The sequence below is a fragment of the Sceloporus occidentalis genome, unplaced genomic scaffold (genome assembly GCF_023333645.1).
Source record: "Sceloporus occidentalis isolate IW3139 unplaced genomic scaffold, rSceOcc1.0.p SCAF_46, whole genome shotgun sequence".
In the NCBI taxonomy this organism is placed as follows: Eukaryota; Metazoa; Chordata; class Lepidosauria; order Squamata; family Phrynosomatidae; genus Sceloporus; species Sceloporus occidentalis.
Genome location: NW_028317026.1, coordinates 3,998,163 through 4,019,636, shown reverse-complemented (window position 1 = coordinate 4,019,636; position 21,474 = coordinate 3,998,163). Strand labels below are relative to the sequence as shown.

Below are 21,474 nucleotides of genomic sequence, written 5' to 3'. Positions count from 1 at the left end.
CACCCCCCGTCAGTCACCGGTGCGGGGAACTCTGATCTCTGACAAGCGTAAGTTGTAGAGGTTTACACGCTGCCCCGGCTACACACCGGGGACTCAGCACCGGTAAGTGGGGCGGGGGGTTGACAGGAGGATCCAGGTCCCCTGCAGCTGCGGGGGATCTGGATCTTAGTCTCATAGTCAGACCTATTTGAGGTCTGATTATAAGACGAGGGGTATTTTTCAGAGCATTTACTCTGAAAAAAACCTTGTCTTATAATCGAGCAAATACGGTAATCTGCTTCATGTCACTTGTATAGGTTCTCTTTTCTATTCCTTCCTCTTGTGATGTTTCCTCAACCCCCAACCATCTATGTATTGACTATAGTTCATCCCAAACTGATCTAGTTTTATGAAAGTATTGTGTTGCATTCAAACTCAAAACTGAATATACATGTTCACAAGCCCCAACCCTTTTTAGATGATGAACCAGTGCATAGAAGTCCCTTCTGGTTACCCTGAAGCTCTTTTTGCTTAATGCTATATAAAGTGTATGCAAAATAAATGAATTAATATATAAAGAACATCACTTACGTTTTCTTTACTAAAATTGTGATACTGTATTACTGTTTTCCCTTATTCATGGTAGGTGACATGCTGGTAAAGTGTGCCACTTGAAGTTCCTTCCTGTGTATGTGGGGAGCTGAAAACCCTAAGGCTGTGTCTGTCCTTGTAATGTTCAACAAACAGCAAATTGGTTTTCTTTTCATGTGTGCCTTGTGTTTAGTGTAACAAGTTGCACATGGCAAAAAAAAACAACCAAGCAAGACCAAAAATAGCAAATTAAAAACAGAAGATATCACCATCCGCTGAATAACAAGATATGAACTTAGAACTAGGCATCTTCTTTCAGACTCAGGTGCACATATGAGAGACTAAAGGAACAAACATAGCGTAACTCTGTATGATTGTTAAAATCCAATTACCATTTATTAGAATAAACTCATATGCATGGAGCTCCAGTTAAATAAACACTTTGGATGCTGGTTACCAGTTACTGGCGATACTCCATGGCTATAGAGCAGGGGTGTCCAAGTTTTTTCTGCAGTGGGCCACTTCATCAGAATTGTATACGTGCGCGGGCCGCACTCATTTTTCACTGTGACAAAAAATATGGCCTTTAATAAAATATGCAGATTAAAATAAAGTAAAATGACACAAAACCTTTACTCTTCCTCTCACTGATTTCTGGGCCTTGAACGTTTTGCGACTACAAATTCAGGATTCCCTAGATTTATTCTAGGGATGAACTAAAATGAAAATTCTGGACCAAAACATTCAGGGTTCACTTAGCCAAAACTGAAAATGACCCCCACCTTTAAAAATAATAATAAAAACTCACATGTTTAATAAAAGTAGGTAACACACAATTGGACAAAATTAGCAATATGACTTGGCATGATAGGAGTGTGATTGCTAACAGCAATCACACTCCTATCATACCCAGGCAACCAGTAAATGCTGGTACCTAGGCATGATGGGACTGTGCTCGCTGTTAGCAATCACACTCCTATCATGCCAAGTCAGCCAATACACGCTGGTACAGGGTGGCTGTAAGTGATGTGCAGACCCCATACTGCTGGCAGCATCAATACACAAGGGGGGCAGCTAGCCAGGTTTCAGCATGTACTGGCTAACTTGGCATGATAGGAGTGTGATTGCTAACAGCAATCACAGTCCCATCATGCCTACGTTCCAGCACTTACACATCCATCCAGTAAATGCTGGAACCTAGGCATTATGGGACTGTGATTGCTGTTAGCAATCACACTCCTATCATGCCAAGTCAGCCAGTACATGCTGGTACAGGGTGGCTGTAAGTGCAGACCCCATACTGCTGGCAGCATCACTACACAAGGGGGGCAGCTGGCCAGGTTTCAGCATGTACTGGCTGACTTGGCATGATAGGAGTGTGATTGCTAACAGCAATCACAGTCCCATCATGCCTAGGTTCCAGCACTTACACATCCATGCTATCACACACACACACTCATTTATTCATATAATCATTCATTCACAGATTCATTCCCTCAATCACACACACTCATTCAAACACCCTCCCCACCCCCTTACCTGCACTGCAGCTCATCGATGCCGCTCATAGACTTCAGCAGGGGGCGCGGCCTCCCTCTGCCTTCTCTGCTAAAGCACAGAGGAAGTAGGATGTCACGTGAACTCCGCTTCCTCTGTGCAGTCCAGAAGACCCTCCCACAAGTAAGTAGCAGGGCTTGAGGTGCGGCTCGCGTAAGATCGGTTGCCCTGGCTGACGATCTTACGCGGGCCGCACCTCGGGGTCTCGCGGGCCGCATTTGGCCCGCGGGCCGCATGTTGGACGCCCCTGCTATAGAGGTTCAGCTCCCTCCAGGTTAATGAAGGAGCTCAGAAACGGGAACCTCTGAACAAGAACGTCACAATGTAACAACTTCAAAAGTAGACTAAGCACTGGAGCCAACATCTGCAATAAAATTTCTTAAAATAAAATTATTTATGCCATGTGCACCCTATGAATTTTGCCAGTGTACTCTCGACTTCTCTCTGTAGATAACCAGGTGGCACACTAGCCTATCTACACAGGTTGCACAATTTTATTGGCTTTGATAAATTTAGTTGACAAGATTTTGGGATCTGAAGGGACTATTTTATAATCTCATTAGTGATGTTTTGGATGTCTATGGTTGTTCAGTGGAACTCACAGCTCATGTGTATATAGCATGATGGAACACCTAGTTACAGACAATGGAAAACAGAATTTGGCAGAAGCAAGTCAACTCTTTCAACACTTTGGGTTTTTCGCATGCCATTCCGTTGACTCCAGCTATCTAAATTATGTGTTCTGCACCGTGCGTGCTTAATGTTATTCTTAACTTGCTGGTTTAGAAACACTTTCACCCTTTTGTTTATTGCTGGAGAAGAGCGCAACCAATTAGTCGAAACAACGGATTTCAGGTTTTTGTCAGATGCAGTTTGCAAGGAATAAGAGAAATGTTTCATTCTAATGACTTTGATCGTATTAGGAATTAAAAAAACAGACTTAATAAATGCCAAAATGAATCATAAGCTTAATATAACCACAACACAAATCGATATGCTCATCTCTGCATAGCACAAGATTTATTGAAGGCCGGTTTTACCCATTTCCTTTCACTGGATTTATATTAGCCTACCAGGTTTGTGTAAATGTACATAATTTTTAGTGCTTTGCGTCTTCTGATTTCATTTGTTGTAATAGGCAAGGCTAAATAAGCTCTACTGAGTGTGACTATTTCAAAAGCAAAATCCATACCTTAATGGATGATAGAAGCTCTGATCGAAGATTCTTTTGACCCTTGTCAGTGCAACCAAAAGCATTCCTTAAAAAAGTGTGCACAATATAACAATTCACAATAAGCATGTTCTGACTTCAGAATTCTTAAAGTGGATCTGTTGCTTTCCCAACTTATTTATTTAACAGCTTAGTATACTAAAAGTGTTCTGATGACTTCAAAACATAATTGTTCACATTTCGAGAGGGGGTGGATATATATTTGCAGGTATACATGATTAATGTATGGAAACATAGCGTAGCAGCTATAGGTCAACACATTAAAACACAAACCCAGCTTTCCATGTATAGATCAAATGAAATTCACATGTGAACTCAGCACTGAAGGTATAGAATCAGACATAGAAATCCTGTATTTGCAGGTATACAATATTAATGTATGGAAACATAGCATTGCAGGTATAGATCAACAGAACACAGAAGCCCAGCATTGCAGGTATAGATCAACTTGAAATTACATGTAAACTCAGCACCGAGGGTATAGATCAAATAAACACATGGAAATAGCATTGCAGGCATTGATCAACTGAATAAGACATATACACCCTGTATTAACAGATATACATAAATAATGTATGGAAACAAAGCATAGCAGATATGGATCAACAGAATAGCATACAACCCCAGCTTTGCAGGTATAGGTCATTTGGAATTCACATAAGAACTCGGCATTAAAGGTATAGATAAAACCTCCTAAGTTACAGGCATAGATCACAGGTTACACAACCCAGAGCCAGCCCTGGCATCCACACTGCCCACATAGAACCTGACCAGCACCCAGATAACACACATCCAGGACATGCCATCTTTGTCCCCAAACAGCCCAGCATGAGTCTGCTTTGCCCCCAAACAGCCCATCCTATGCCATCGTTGTCCTTTAAACACGCTGCTTGTGCCATCTTTGCCTTTCCACAAATCAATTATACATCTATGATACACACAAACACTTGTACAGTCACTCACTAATTCACACTTTCATTCACAATTCATTCACACAATCACTTATTCTCACTCATTCACACACATAATTTACACATATTCATTAATGCATTCTCACAAATTTAGGAATGCCCTCATTCAGACAATTCATCCACACATTACTTCATACTCACTCATTCAGACAATTCATCCACACATTAATTCATTCATTCTCACTCATTCAGACAATTCATCCACACATTAATCATTTCATTGTTTACACAATTCATCCACACATTATTTAATTCTCCCATTCATTCAGAGAATTACTCCACACACTAATTACCGTATTTGCTCATTTATAAGAAAGACAAGGTTTTTTCAGAGCAAACGTTCTGAAAATTAACAATCATCTTATATTCAAGGTCGTCTTCTAATCAGACCTCAAACAGGTCTGACTACAAGACTAAGATCCAGATCCCCCGCAGCGCTGCAGGGGACCTGGATGCGAGCAGACAACCTCTTCTCTACCCCCTCCCTTCTTGCTTTCTACCCCCCCTCCCTCCCTTCTCACTATCTACTCCCCCTCCCTCCCTTCTCACTATCTGCCCTCTCTCCCCCCTTTGTAGTTCACTTACCTTCCAGAAGTCCTGCGGTGGGAGCGCATGGTCTCTGTCTCCCTGCTCTGCCGTGGTGCACGCTGCTTCACTGCTGAGCACCGGAACATGACTTATTCCGGCACTCCTCATTACATGCCAATACCGTGACCAATCTAGAGGCCTTGCAGGAGAGACTGAGGGTCGCCGAGCAGTTGCTGAAAACTTCATGAGCAACCCCCAGACACTTTCCCTCGCAGCCTCCTGGGCCCCCAGACCCTCCTGGGCCCTTGGTCCATGCCCGAGTGCCCGATGGGTCAGTCCGCCCCTGCTTCAGAACATTTAGTGATTGTAAATGACAGGTCCATGTTAATGATTTCATACAAAGCCAAAAATAATAGCTGAATGTTTGATGTTAAATTAGAAGATTACTTAATTTTATTCTACATATGTGACCTATGGGTATGTTTTTCCCAAATGTGAGCAACACATATAGCAATGCATTGTTCATCCCCTGACATAGAAATGTGTTAATGCTTTCTAGTTGATATCAATTTACAAAAACTCCAAAGGTATGCAGATAATGTAATCTTGAGCCTTGGGTTATATGCCAATCTCAGTGCGAATAGGTTTCTCATACAGTTGACTCTATCCACGCTATCTTTCCATGAAACATCAGCCTTATGGTGTCTAGCATGCATTGGTTATTAATTCAAATGCCTACATGAAATCAGGTGACTCAGTGCAGCTTATTTTTTGAAACTATAAGAATGATTATCCAGGAGGGTCTGTTCTAGAAGTCAGAAATAGTTATTACAAGATTACCGTATAATTCTGATGTTTCTTAAGGTCTTAGTTGGAGAGTAGTGAGGGTCTTATTTGGGGTAATGAAAGTATGGAATAACCCAAAGACAGAATATGTATGTACATTTTATTAGGTAGCAAGTGTAGCATGTCTGTGGTGACTTCTCACATAATCTGTCCTGAAGGAGACATTCAACCTTTTAGGAAAGTTGCATTTAAGGAATTTTCTTAATTATGTACTTGTATACTCAAACTACATAAAAGGCACTTTTCTACTTAGTGTGCTTCATTTAAAACTACAAAATACAACATTAGAAGCATCATTCCTAGTAATGTTTAGTGTCCAAACCTTTCCCAAAAGTTATTCTTTAAATATGTAAGAATTTTACATTCATCATGTGTTCCAACTCATGATACGGGTTTAACTTGGATGGTAGTTCAGATGCAAATGCAAAATTTGAAAGCACAGAGATACCAGGTGGCCAATTTCATGTGAAATGCAAACCACTACTACTACCAAGCACGCACTATATGTTGGACCTTACGTTTTATAAATGAGCTTTAGCCGGTGATAAATCCATATTAGTCAAGTCTAATGACATCCTCAGTACTGAACATTCCGTCGAGGTTTATTGTAAGCCTCAACTGCTGTCAAAACAAATGAGTACACTTTCTAGTTATTGGAGTTAATGTGTGTTCTAATAAAGGCACCTCGCCAATTTAAAATGGAAGATTAAACCAACCTTTTATCTTTAAGTGATGTGGTTCTTAAAAAATTTATTATGTAATGCATACACAATTCTGCAAGTCACTTCTCAATTACCACTTGTGTTAATGTAATATTCTACCATCAGTTGCTTCCATAGTTGGTAAGGTCATGTTACTTAAGTGACCAGGTAAACATCAGGAAAGGCTGAGTGGAATGTATAGAAAATGTCAGAAGGTCATAAATGAGAATAGCCTGCAGAGAGAGAGTATATTGAAGCAAAACAAACGTGTCATTAAGTAAACCTAGCAATGCTATATCATACCTCATGCACTATCCTGGTTAGCTGCCGTGTTGTCCTGCTTTTGGAGACAGTGGAGATCTTATGATCAATGGAGGTCTGTGCTGTTTAGCTTATTTGCAGCCCCCAAGTGGGGCCTTGTGGCAGTCTCCTGTAGCACTCCCCAACACAGGAATCCCAATTTAGTATATGGTGATACAAAGTAAGAATGTTCCAAGCTCCTTGATGACCTAAATTACTGTATTTGATTTCCCTTGTATTCCAGTACTGTTTTTGATGAATATTCACTGGAAATTTAGATAACCTTGACAGAAGAGTTAACGTTAACGTATATAGTTCCACAAACACATTGTTTACGCAGGTCCCAAATCACATACTTATACCATGAATATATCATGTCCTGACACCCCTGGAGGAAAATGTTGGCGGTTTGCCACTTGTACATAGCTTTTTTTTTGTCCTTCTTAGGGAAACCTGGATGATGCTGTTTAAGGAATCATCATCATATTATGGCCTCATACACTTCTGAAAACTTATAACATTTTAATAGGTCTACCTTTACACTAGCTATTGGACAAATACCTTATCTTGAACAGTCAAAGAAAATTAGTATTAAGGAGGTGAATTAACTTTTTGATCTCAAAATAAAATAGTTTTTTAGCAAGCACTGTGGCTTAGAAAGTAGAACCAGAGCCTACTGTTGTTCCTACACCAGTAGGTATGTGTTCTGAATATTCTGAACACACCTTTCCATGTCATCAGAAGAACACAGACTTGAAGATACTAACTTAGGTTGAACCCTATTGATACAAATAGTCATAGCACACTCATCAGGCACAGAAATGTGTAATATCTACGAGTAAGTCATTGAATTTGAATAAGTACTAGATATATTTTATTCTTGCCCCCATTCCATAGAAGGTCTGTGCAGTCCAAGACCAATATAGACATTGATGCTCAGCGTTGGCTTTACAGTGACTAAAAAGTCTACAGAGTAATCATTTTATTTTTGGCAAGTTGGTTGAAGTAAATTTGCCACAAAAAAAGTCAGGGAATAAAGTTTGTAACTGAAAATAACAGGCGTGTATTTATTACACTGTGCTGGTATTTTTTGAAACAGACTGGAAACAAAGAACAAGGGAAATATAACTACATCAAATTATAAAGTAAACCCACAATTCAATTTTAAGGAGAAAGGAATAAAAGGGAGTGCGGAGTTCTGGGTAGAAAGATAAGATTGTAGAAAGGTTGGGGAAAGTAACTACATGTAATCATAAAGATCTTTAAGGCAATATTCATAGATCTCTTTAAATGACCCTTCTGCCTTACCTTTACTACATAATCACTGTTCCTTCTGTATGTTATAAAAGAGAGGAAGTACAGTTACAGCTTGAAGATACATATTCATTTGACTTCTGTCAGGCTTTAGCTGAATGTATGTTTGGCAAGTTGTTCGGAGATTCTGCACCATCTTTATGCAAACCAGATAATTGGCCAACGATTAGAGCAACGCTTCCAGAACACTATTTCTTCACAGAAAGAATACAATTAGTTGTTAATGTCTTTCTCGGGTCAGAAGGTCTTCTACGTGGAGCGGTTTTGTCCTGTCACAGTGGATAATGGATTAAAGCAGACCTAAAATATAATATTTATTAGCTGTGTGTTCCAGCATTAGCCATAATCACAAAATGGCATGCCTCATAATAGATGGGATAAACGGAGACAGGACTTGTCATAGTAGCACTGCCTGTCGTTTTTAAGAAAGCGTATTCATTTAAAATTATGTACTAGTTGAAATATCTGACACATAATTTCTGTGCTTTTTTTTGCTTATTTGGAAGTGCTTTGTGAACAGAGCACTACAGTAAAAATTGCTCTAGTAATGGCAGAGCTTAAAAGACCTGTAGGTAAAGTCGTTTTTGAACAAGGGAGAAAGTAGAAGGGAAAAACTGTTGAAATATTAATTTTTATTTGTCAAAAAAAGGAACAGAGAGCCCTAATATAGTAGTTTTGGCTACCATTTCTCTTAAAGCAGCTGTGTGTGGATGTAGAAATTTGGGAAAGCTGTCAAAGAGTTGACATAATAAATGTTGACAGTTTTGAGGTGCTTTGTAATCATCTAATTAGAAAACTTTACATAAGGGACAACTGTGTTTCTGCATCAATCAAAGCATGAGATTTTGTTATGCTTTATTCAATTTTCCAATGGTGTACAAAACCGAGACAGTAAATAGATAAACTTAAGAACATTCTGAAAAATTAAGGGCCGAAACCAATTGTAATTATTGACATTACTCTCAACTGTGTGGTTCCTATTCTTATTATTTTAGAGAGAGTGCAAAGGAGGTCTACCAGAACGATAAATGGTTTGCAACATACAAATTATCAGAACAGTGCTAAGGGATTTTAATATGTATAGCTTGGTAGAGAGAGATGTGATAGACACATTTAAATACTTAAAATGATTTCAAAAAGTACAGAAGGGAAGTTTATTTCAGAGGAAAAATGTTAGAACAAGAGGTCAAAGTCTAAAATTGTAGGGTCAGAGGTTTAGATGTAATGTAAAGCAGTTTTACTTTGTTGAGCGAGTGGTAGATAAATAGAACAGCTTCCTATCAGAAGTGCTAGAGGCTAGTGCCTTGACAAGACCAAGGACTAATTATGGTCTGAGTCGAGATATCGCATGTAAAGGTGTCATCGTTTGGAATAAATTGGATGTAACAATGGAAATTTTTGTAATGTCTTTATGATATAAATACAATAATTGAACAATTAATCAAACTATACCCGGGACTAAGTATAATAATAGACTAGCTTGACCAAGAACAGTCAGTGCTTACATTTATGTTTCAGATTTTCAAATTCACTGTCGGCATATCAATCAAATTCTGTTCACAAGGGTAATTTCCAATGAAAAAACAAGACATATTATCCCCTGCACAAGGGAAGACAACTCTAGAAGTATATTTCAGCCGCTCCTGGTCCTTGTCAGTGAATTGCAGTTGGTATTTCTGTAGGCATGGTGACCAAGGAAGTCTGCATCTGAACTCTGGTTGTTTATCTTCGAGCCCTTTTATATTCCCAAATGGGAAAACTGTGTACTGCAAGGGGTAAGACAAGCTCAGTCTTCCTTGCTAATGGCACACGTGACCCTCCAAGCTGTGTAACTTGTTGTCCATTCTGAGCTAGTCCAGTACTTTGTTGAACACAAACTATTCCTAGCATTTTTTTTCTGTATGGCAGAACAATTAGCAGGAAGGTATAGATTTCCACAAATAACACATGACAGAAAATATTTACAGCTAATTCAAAAGTGAATGTGAAACTCTCACTGTTACTTTTCCAATATCCATTTCATGTTTTCATTGTGCCAAATAAGTGAAATACTGTAAATTTCTTTTTACTGGAAATTTAACTAAGAAGTTAATTAAAACGCGGGTTTTATTTTGTATCTATTTTGACATTAAAGAACAAAATTTAAAAAGAAACTAACACAACCAAGTATTTCAAGTTTATATAAGGGGGGGGGGGCATCCAAAAAGTCAGAACACATTTTAGCCGTATAAAATCATTTAAGCTCATAATAATAGAGTTGAGTGATTCTTTTGCAGATTGTTAAATTTTGAAATAATCAGCAAAATGCTTACTTTGTATTCCATTATTCTGTAAAAGCTGCATTTAGGCAAAAAAAACGTCTCGGTATGAAAACAAAACGGTGTTATTTGCAACAAACAGGTGCTGTTAAGTATTTCTGTCTGTTCACTTTAAACCCATATATATATATATATATATATATATATATATATATAATTATAAAAGAGTGCTGCACACACCTGGGAATCAATCTCCACAATTGCCCCTATTATAGATCTATATAATGAAAATAAGTGTAGAGCACATCTGAAGAAAAGAGTATAGAGGATATACTTCCCAAAGCCAGTTTTCCCCAAAAATGTGGAGTGTACCTCAAAGTAAACAAAAAACATAATTTATAGTGTGACAAATTTAAATAAAAGCCCAATTGTCAGGCAAAGAGAGATTCTCACGCTGTTCAGAGCAGTCACTGCTCAAGATTCCAGGCACAGGACAACCACTTGACAGTATTTCTAGTAAGGCTTCGTGCGACAGGGAAATCACGAGGATTAGCAGCAGTAAAAATATTAATAACAATAAATCAATTCTGTGCTTACATCTCAGTAACTGGCAACAAGCTGATCACGTTTGCTGAAGTTATAGCCATGAATATAGGCACCCACCGTTTCCTCCACCCCCCCCCATGACATAGACATGCACTACATGTTTCGCTCACAGGCTTTGTCCTTATTTATTGATAATTAACATTTTTACTGCTCCTAATCCTCATTCTGCACCATCAATTAGATATTTATCCTCACAATTTCCCTGTTGCATGACGCCTTACTCAAAATATTGGCAAGCTGTAACAGCGGTCGTCCTGCGCCTGAAATCTTGAGCAGTGACTGCTCCAAATAGTGTAAGAACCTCTCCTTTGCTTGTAATTAAGCTTTTATTTAATTTATCATATCGCTATGAATAATTTTTTATGTTTTCTTTGAGAAACTCTCCACGCTTTTTGGTAAGTATATCCTCTGTATTCCTTTATTTAGCTGTACGGTATGTTTTATTTTCTGCACACAATGCACAGGTTACCAGCGCACATAAACTTTGCTGTTGTAGCAAATCCAATTAAAACGTAAATCTTCCTTGGCTTCCTTGTATATAATGCTGCTACATTGTTATATAAATGCTAATTTGTTAAAAAAAAAAATAATAATAAAAAAGTAATGATCTAGGTACACATCTGGCCTCTGTATTCATTAGTAAGTTACCAATGTTCCCCACTTGTATTCTTATCTATCTCGGTTTGCAATTTGATTCTGGACCTCTGTTTCCCAGCCATACTGAATAACTCGCTGGCAGTTAACTTTTGACACGCTACATGGAAGCTGTCATAACCATAAGTATCATTTGTCTAGTTTAATCAACACAAATAATAGAAGACAAACATGTCCCTCATTAATATACTCTATACCATTCCACATTTGTATTGCTCCTTTACAGTGGTGTCTTGCTTTTGTGAGATAGAAACAGATATTACTTTTCTCATCAGATTAATATTATTTAGGGTTGCCACTCTGCCCCCAGAAATGCCTTATACCCCCTATTTGCCACTCTGCCCCATGATGTGCCTTTTAACCCTCTATATGCCACTCTGCCTCCAGAAATGTCTTATACCCTCCTATATGCCACTCTGCCCCATGAGATGCCTTTTAATCCCCTATATGCCAGAGTGGCATATAGGGGGTTAAAAGGCATATCATGGGGCAGAGTGGCATATAGGGGGTTAAAAGGCATTTCTGGAGGTATATATATATATATATATATATATATATATATATATAACTGCTAACAGCAATCACACTCCTATCAAGCCAAGGCAGCCAGTACATGCTGGAACCTGGGGATGATAGGAGTCTGAGTACAGCCTCCCTATGCCATGCTACCACCACCATCCCCCTTTAAACATCCATACTAACACACACTCATTCACAAACATTTAAATACTCATTCATTCCATTAATCACACATACTCAGAAACCCTCCCCCACCCCCTTACCTGAACTGCAGATCTCTCACTGGAAGACTTCTGCAGGGGCCCGGCTGTGCGAGCAACTTCTCTGGCCCCGCCCCCAGAGGAAGGAGGGGGGAGGCAGAGTTATGTTACACTCTTCTAGCTTCCTGTTCTCCTGCTGCTCGCGACCAAAGCCCGGTAAGCAGCATGGCCCCAGCGGACATTTTGAGGTCTGATTAGAAGACGACCTCGATTATAAGACGAGGGGTATTTTTCAGAGCATTTGCTCTGAAAAAAACCTTGTCTTATAATCGAGCAAATACGGTAATTGGTGATATATTTGATGCAACAATACTGGCATTGACCTGTAAGAACACAGAAGTATAAAGCACTTTTATTTTGTTTTTATTAGGCATTTTTCCAATAAAATTTGCAGCGGGACAACCATTGTTAATGGGGGGGGGGTTACCGTTTTGATTATTGAGGTTCAGATACATTTTGCTGGGCTGATGCAATTTTAGTGGTAGAAATGTTTAAGTTCACAAATCTAATACTTGGATGTTGTGTGTCTTCACAGAGTCACTGGTGGAGAACTTTTTGAAGATATTGTAGCAAGAGAATACTATAGTGAAGCAGATGCCAGGTAAGTAAAGCCACATCATAGGTGACATGCATTTAATGTCTGTAAAGCAAGACATCTTCACTCGTTGGAGAGTTTACATTAAAGCGGTGTTAGGTTATGAAGGTCAAGCTCCACTAGGTTTCTGCTACGGGAAGAGCCTGCCTGGCCCTGTATAATGTATAGTTACATAATTGAGATGTCTTCTCCCTTGGACTTGTGCATTATATGGGGCCACCTCAGGCTTTTTTCTGAAGAAACCTACTAGTGTTGGCCCTTTATAATGTTGTTAAAAGCACAACTGTCCTGCAAACTCCCCTGACAACTCTCCCTTTAGTGTAAAAACCTCCAATTCCTCAATATCACATCTGAGGTCTAGTTATTCTTTTGTGAAGTCAATGCTATACATGATTATAGAATATTTGACAAGGCTGACTCTGCGTAAATAATTTTTTGTCAGACTTAAAACGACTACATACTTGTTTGATTCTGCTTGACTTCTGTACTTAATCACTTTGCCATTCATTGTACACCATGTACCTTTATGGTTATCAGCTGGAGCTTGGTGTCATAAACTAATTAATGTACAGAGTTTGTAGGCCATTATGAATGATTTCTCATAAATTAAAAGAAATGCTTCTTTTTCTGGCCATTATACTTTCATAAGAGCATTAAAGAAAATTGTATCCTATTTCATATATTCATATGTGAATTATACAATCAATACCAAGAAAAAGTAATTGAACTTAATTTCTCTGAGCGTTTAAATTCCGAGACTATACTACTTTATAATACACAGAGCTCTTATTATACTAAGGGTACCATTTTAAACAAATATAAATTTTTTGAGCTTTATTGGAAAACTAAATGTAATAAATATTTCCTTTCAACAGTTTGTGTGCATTAAGTCAAACAAGTATAAATAAGAAAATATAAGTTATACAAGCAAGCCCAGCCTTAGAGTTTCTAGTACCCTAGGTAACCTGTTTCCAGCCCCCCATTGAAACCATAGGCTATATTTTTCCCTATTTTAGAATTCATAGATTTCTGTGTTCACAATAAATGTTAGAGATCCAACCACAAATCACACAGTACGGTATTTTTTAGGGTACATAGAAAATACTGCATTAGGCAGGGTTAAAGGTGATTTCATAAACATCCTCCATACAATGTGGTACATGAGCTAGCCGTAATCTTTTATTGTGCCTCCATAACAAGGTCAAGTATCAATATCTGGTTATATACTGTATATAATATGTAAACAAGTGGGTTTTGGTTTTTTCCCGTCCAACATTCAATTTTTACATTGGATGTTTGTGTGCAGTCAGTTTTCTCAAATAGTCTTGAGAAAATAGTTTCGCAAACCTACTAAAAATACATTTTTTAGAGGTGACATAACAGTTTTGTCTATCTTCATAAAATACTAACTTGGTTGATCTTTGTTAATTTAGGCTTTAAGAAATATGCCCTAAAATTTCTGTATTATGAATTCTAAAGTAATGCTTTAAATTCTTCTCTAGCAATGTTTATTTTTTCCAGAGAGATGTGCAAAGGTTTAATATTTGTTTAGTCTTCTGTTTTTGTTTTTTTAATGAGACATACACTTCTGTAACATTAGTCATCTCAGATTCCCTTGTGATAGTATGTAGCGCATCAGATATTAAAAAGTCATTGATGTGACAATGATTCTTCAAAGCCCATGTCTAACTGGAATGTGCATCCTGTCTTATGGAAACATATATTTACAGTATTTGTAACATATATGTTAGCCTTTGTTGTATGTTAATGTCACGCCCTTTTTGTGTTTTCCTAAAAAATTGAATATCTTAGCTGTTCCTGAAAAATTGACATGCCTAATACCGTATCAATACATACAAAAAATGCAAACTTTTTCAATGGATAGCTTTCCTGTGTTTAACACTCTAGCACATACATCCACACTCATTCTAAAATACACTCTTGCACATGCACGTTTACGCTCACACACCTACACACTCATGCTAGCACACACATGCTCGATTATCACAGCCTTGCCTGGCCAGGAGCCTTTTTTAATAGCTTCTTTCGCACTAGTAGATTTAAAGCCTGTTGAGCATAAAATTCCCTACAGTGTCATGTTTGATGTTTATAGCATGGAAAACAGGCACCATAGATAATAGAGGAAAACATGTTAAACAAATTTCATTAAATGTATTGGAATGTTTTCTTGTACCTCCTTAGGTCTTTAATAGGAACTGATTCAATTTAGTGATTTAACTAATTGATGCAGGATGCACATGTGTTTTGCATAGGAGTATACCGTAAACAAAATGATTACGTAATCTGAAAGGTTTGTGTAGAAATTGTTCTAACAACCAACAATGATTTCATTTGAGGGATTTAGTACTCCAAGTGGAAGTACTAATCATAACATCATGCAGAGCAGGTAACCTGATTATTGGCAATTACTGAGAGTACACAGCAATTTCTACTAATACGATTTTCTACTAGAATTTGTGCTTGGTGGCCTGTGTATTGTCGGATTAAGCACACACTAGCAGATTACATTTTATTTTTTAAAATTGATGAAGTGCACCCAAAGTTAACCTACTGTGGTGAAACACCCTCCTGGATAGCCAATATTGCCTGATTAAAAGTTCCCCAAGTTGAAGTTATGTCCTCATCGAAGACACTGTCAATTTGGCCAGTAATGTCTAATCCAATTTAATATATGTAAAACTGGGAAATATCCACTGCAGTGTTGACAGTTTATTTTTGAGAAGTTGGTCTACTTTTGACTTTGCCAATATGGCCCCTTTGGTGTATATCATTATGATTTATTGATTTATATAGTGCCATCAGTTCCCCAGTTATGTGCAATTGGTAAACGGTACATAACAAACAGTGCATAATTTAACAATTTGGATTCAAACAAAAGATATTCCAAGTGCATTTTAAATTTTACACTCAAATATAACATTGCCGTTAAAGGAAAGGCAGAGTTGTCACTACTTGACTGGCTTTAATACCTTTTAATACCATACTTTTTAAGTTAGTAGGAGAATCTATCAGTAATGCCATTGGCACATATACTACATAGAATCCAAAAGTATGTTATATTTTAGTACATTTTAGTTTAACGATTCTATAAAACGACTCCTTTGACGTTCAAACTGTTCCCTGCACACAGCTGTCATGTAGGCCTCAACACAAAGATCATTCTTCTTTTGCTGCCTTGCACTGATTTTTATTGTTCAAACTAGGAATAACATATGTGTTTACTTTGTTGTTTAGTTTTGATATTTCATGCTTGGTTTCCATTTCCGTATCCCTATCGTGTTGAACACTTGTGCCCGTTGTGGAGGAATATTTCTAAAGTGTTATTCTAAGAGCCATGTTGAAAATGTACACATTAAGTTTGACTCGCTTTTTGTTCACCATTGAATACAAAAGCAATGCTTTCCTAAGTTATAAGTACATTTTTATGTCCGTTCTGTGGTTTGAGGAATGACTGTGATGTCTGACGTCAAATGTTGGTACCCTGTTTTGTTAAAGCTCACAATTTGTAAATTTAGCATTGTCTGGATACTGCTGCTACTTTGTATATGTCTGCTTTTCTTTTGTTTGTTTATTGTGTATCAATTTGGAATGTATTTGCTTTAAAGTGTTTCCCTTCCATTTTACCCTTGTATCTTCACAGTCATTGTATTCAACAGATTCTAGAAAGTGTAAATCATTGTCATCTTAATGGCATAGTACACAGAGACCTAAAGGTCAGTATTCTGGTGCTCATATATGTTAATAATTTGGGTGACAAAGGGTGGGAGGAGATGGATGGAAATGTTTCCTTCACCAGTTCTCCTTCTCCCTTTCCAAAAATGAATGAGAATGCAACGTTTCGCATGATGCTTCCATTTTGCTAGCCTTCAGGTTCCAAATGCAACATGACCGCTGAAGGATTGTTGACAATCATTTTGAGTTATGTGTATGGGATTCAAGGCTGCACTGAATATTTTTTTCTTGTGTCCCTGTTGCAATATGGAGCCTGTAGGCATCAACACCACTGCTGTACCTAGACCTTGGGTTACACAGGCATACAAACTGGCGACGTACACTCTCAAATCACCGACAGTCAAATGTCATTACTGTTATAATCCAAAACTGGATATTGTTTCCAATATAATTGATGGACAAAAATCAGATGAAAAGCTATTGCAAAAGCTTGCAAAAATAGACATACATATAAATCCATTAAGTAATCCATTAAACTGTACATCGCCAGAAGTTTGTCTGCTGTACTCTTAACCCAAACCTTCTAATGGTATACAGACAGTGAGTGTAAGCTTGGAACTAATACACGCCCCCTGGTGTTTGCATGCAGTCATTGCATTCAGCAGATCCTGGAGGCTGTGCTTCACTGCCATCAGATGGGCGTAGTCCATCGAGATCTAAAGGTAAGTGACCCATTCACATAAAAAAACCATGCTGCCAGTATTTGAAATGCTAATGTCTGTTTACTGCCCTGCATGCCAGACAGACGAGTGTAAGCAGAAAAAATTCATTAGTCAGTCGATATGATTGTTCTTCATTTTGGGAGCATTCAAGTCAGTGGCAAATGGTTAAGCAAATGCATGCATGAATAAAATATGCAGTGCTTCCAATGGGCTTTCTGGTGCCATACTTTTTATATACAAAACTATTTTAGAGATGACTCCCAATTAGTAATGCATCTTTTAACTTTGCATCTTCACTTGTAACTCCCCTATGGGGGTTGCAAGTGTGTGATGGAGTGATCTGCTTCACACCACAAGATTAGATGGTAAACTTTGTTAAATATATAGCGCATAACACTTTGGTATAAAGAAACGTTTGGATGCATACTTTGAGAGGTGATCTTATTGCCATAACAACCAGTGGTAGGGTCCTGATGTTTATTGATCGTTTTAGTGTCAAGACAGCGTTCGAACCTTTCCACCACAATTGCTCTTCATGCATAACCCACTGTTAAACAATCCACGTTACAGATGATGTACAAAAGTCATTATAGGCCCCAATTTGACAGCCAAGCTCTTTAATATTCTCTTCTTGTCAGTGAGCACATTTGTCATAGGTTTCTGAATTCTTTTCTCTCCATGATATCCAAAAATCATTTCGGACTATAAAATATATTCCCTGGACATCATAGTTCTGCTTGTAAGCCATGTTAAACCACCTCAAATCTATAATATGTTTCTCTAAAATGTACACAGGAAGAATTGAAACCCTATATATGTAATGTTCATTCGCTTAATTTAGCTTTCTTTTTGGAGGATATCTTACTAATGCCCAAAATGTGAACTGTTGTTCAGCAAGACACAATGTGCAATATGTATGTACTTATAGACCTGCCCATATAAATCAATTAGCAACAACAGCATGCAGCACGAGGGCAGTATAGCAATGTGGCAACGGAGGAGGTCAACCGCGATCAACATGCAAAGCACAGAGAAAAGCATTTGGCAATTTGTACCTCGCTAAGGCTGCCTATGATTAAGCACCTGCCACAAGCACAAAACACATAAGGCATTTCACTCCACCAGTTGTTGGTTTGTTGGGATGTCCCACTGCATAAATGACATAAATCTTTCTTCATGAAGATTTATTAATCTGCTAAATCCTTTTCTCTGTGCTTTGCACTTTTGGACTTACCCCATTTCCACAAACCATCAAAACATTACGTTATGATGGCTATCATAGACTTTTGAAGTTGTGACATGACAGTAAACTTTTATATCAACATTATGATCAGAACTCTGTAAAGCCCTTGGAATATGGCTCTCCTGAGCTTAACCACTGCTGTAGAAAACTAATGATAAATGTGTGGCAACATATATTTAGATATGTAGATTAATTATCTGGTTCATATTGGGATAATATTATCTGGGACATTAGCATAGTTAAAACTTTCTGGGTTTTAACTATAACCTCCATGTGATCTGCTGCTTTCCTGGACTGGTTAATGTCTTCCATATCTGGACAGGGGATCAGGGTTTGGTGTTCTGCACACTCCTTGCCCATTAAAGTCTCTCTGGGGCCCCACTACTTGACGCAAAGCCATACCCCCAGAATATGGGAAGCTCCTGATCAGTGAGCAAGGGAGGAACCTATGAAACAGCCATAAGGACACACTGAGCAACGGCCCAGAACTGATGGTGGTTCCTGATCATGCCAGTATAGCTTTAGCTTTTGAGCCTTTAAGAGTCTGAGTAGTTGAAAAAGATTATAAACTATGTTCACAAGCAGAATAGGGAACACTGTTACTTGAACATCACAGTTATCATCTTCATTTTTATGTATTTTGATTCTACACCAAATGTAGTCATGTACTGTTATACTATTATTCTGTAAATAGCAGCAGTAAATAATACATTTGAACTAAATATATTGGTATAACCTGGAGAATTATATATTTGTATAAGATGTGGGGTTTATTAATTAAACAATGAAGTGTAGTCACTTAAAGGTACTGATTCACTTATTCTGCTGAATAGAACACTTTACATTTATACTAATTATTGAACATTATAATGGAACACAGCATGGAGAATGCAACTGCTGTTATTAATTGCTCATACAAAATGTTGCCTCACTCATAATTGTCAGGGGACGCTTAATTGCTATGTGACAAAAAGCAGGCACTGATAGGTTGTTGCCATAGAGCTGAAAAGCCTATTTCAGAGTTTCTGTGTTTGTACATTTACACTTTTCAGATGAAATTGTAAGAGCAAATGACAGAGCGCTTATTAAACATCTTGTCTAAGCACTTTCAATTATGCATTATGAAGGATTAGCCCTAGTGGGTTTATCCTGCAGGATTTCTATTTTTTATGTATCTAACACTGTTTAGTAAATAAACCCTGCTGGCCTTTTTCACTTTGTGGAAGTTATTGCGAATAATGTTATTTGTGAACATTGACATGCCATAGGATTTATGTTCTTTCTCTATTGGTTGTTTTTTTTTTTTTACAAGTCTAATCATTATAATTCTTTCTCCACATATTATCTAAATAAAGCCTGAAAACTTGCTTTTAGCAAGCAAGTCTAAGGGGGCCGCAGTGAAACTAGCAGATTTTGGGCTGGCAATTGAAGTTCAAGGTGATCAACAAGCATGGTTTGGTAAGCACATTTTAATATTTCATGTCATTGAAGTAACAAGAAAATACTAGATGCCTGGCTTGAGGCTAAAGTGCTCCCTACTCTGCGGTAGATGATCTTGCTGTACTCATCGGGTCTTGCACGGTGCCTACTGTTTGCTAAGTCCGGGTCTGGCAAGGCTCTTGGGTTGGCTTCCATTTATGAAAGCCTGACTTCCTCTAAAATAAACCATGATAGTTTTATTTAGTTTTTTAAATAGTTTTTACCTTTACAGTTTAGTCATCTTTAATGTTTGCTATAACCTCACCCAATGAGAAAACTCAATGCTGCAGCCATCCAGCTGCCTCCAGATGAGCCAGATAGACTACTTCAGATCATCAGTAGACAAACAATCCTTGCTTTTTTCTAACAGTGTAATAGCTTTGGCTAGGTTATCCTAGAACCCCCCTCCCATTCCAACGGATTAAAGGTGTCTTCCAGCCTAAATAAATAAAATAAAAGAATACATTCATTTAAATAGATTATCATTAAGTTTGGAATTTACGGGAAAATAATGAGCATAACAATTTTGTCTTTACCAGTATAAAATGTTGATATGATGTATTGTTAGCTCTTAACTAGGTATCTATAAACAGCACAACTTATCATAAAATATAGAGTTTGGGCTATACTCGCCGTATAAGATTACCCCTCTACCCAGTATACAACAACCAGCCAATCACGGCAAGCGATGTACCTTACCGGTGATTGGCTGGTTGTTGTATACAAAGCCTGCTTGGATTGGGCGGGTCAGCTCTCCCTAACATATGCCTGTCCACACACACATGTATAGACATACACTGCCCTCACACACCCCTTCCTTTACACACATATACACGTACACACCAGCTTACAAACACACATACACATACACATACACTGCCCTTACACACACCTGTCCATACACATACACTGCCCATACACAGACATATACATACATACACTGCCGTTACACACACACACACACACACATATATATATAATATATCTACACATACTAACATACGCCTGTCCATGCATACACATTTATACACTGCCCTCACCACACACCCCTGCCTTTACACACACACACAGGTGTGTGTGTGTGTGTGTGTATATATATATATATATATATATATATTATATATACACACACACCAGCTTACAAACACACAAATACCTACACTGCTCTTACACACACCTGACCATACACATACACTGACCTTACACACACATATATACACATACACTGTACTTACACCCCTTTCTCCCCATCTCTTACCTTTTCTTTCTTCCATCCAGTTGTGGGAGCGCGAGGTCTGTCATTTCAGACCTCTGCTTTACTGCTCCTTCATCCCTACGCGGCGACAATTGCCGAGCGCTGGGATATGATGTCATCCCCGCGGTCGGCATCAATAGCCGGCGCGTAGTGATTAGAGAGCACAGAAGCC

General features: G+C 38.1%; 1 protein-coding gene across 23 annotated transcripts in view; it reads left to right on the top strand.

The window, feature by feature from the left end:
* Positions 1 to 21,474, top strand: part of LOC149289350 (calcium/calmodulin-dependent protein kinase type II delta chain-like) — a 94,452-nt gene that overhangs the window by 47,060 nt on the left and 25,918 nt on the right. For 12 of the 23 annotated variants that reach the window (XM_089490688.1, XM_089490679.1, XM_089490669.1 and 9 more), the window contains exons 5-7: positions 12,851 to 12,916; positions 16,572 to 16,644; positions 19,924 to 20,026. In XM_089490688.1, coding sequence (XP_089346814.1) covers positions 12,851 to 12,916; positions 16,572 to 16,644; positions 19,924 to 20,026 — 242 coding nt within the window. Of the gene's footprint in view, positions 1 to 12,850; positions 12,917 to 16,571; positions 16,645 to 17,252; positions 17,326 to 19,923; positions 20,027 to 21,474 lie in introns of all 23 variants that reach the window. The other 11 variants (XM_089490690.1, XM_089490680.1, XM_089490671.1 and 8 more) reach the window with 1 other exon arrangement.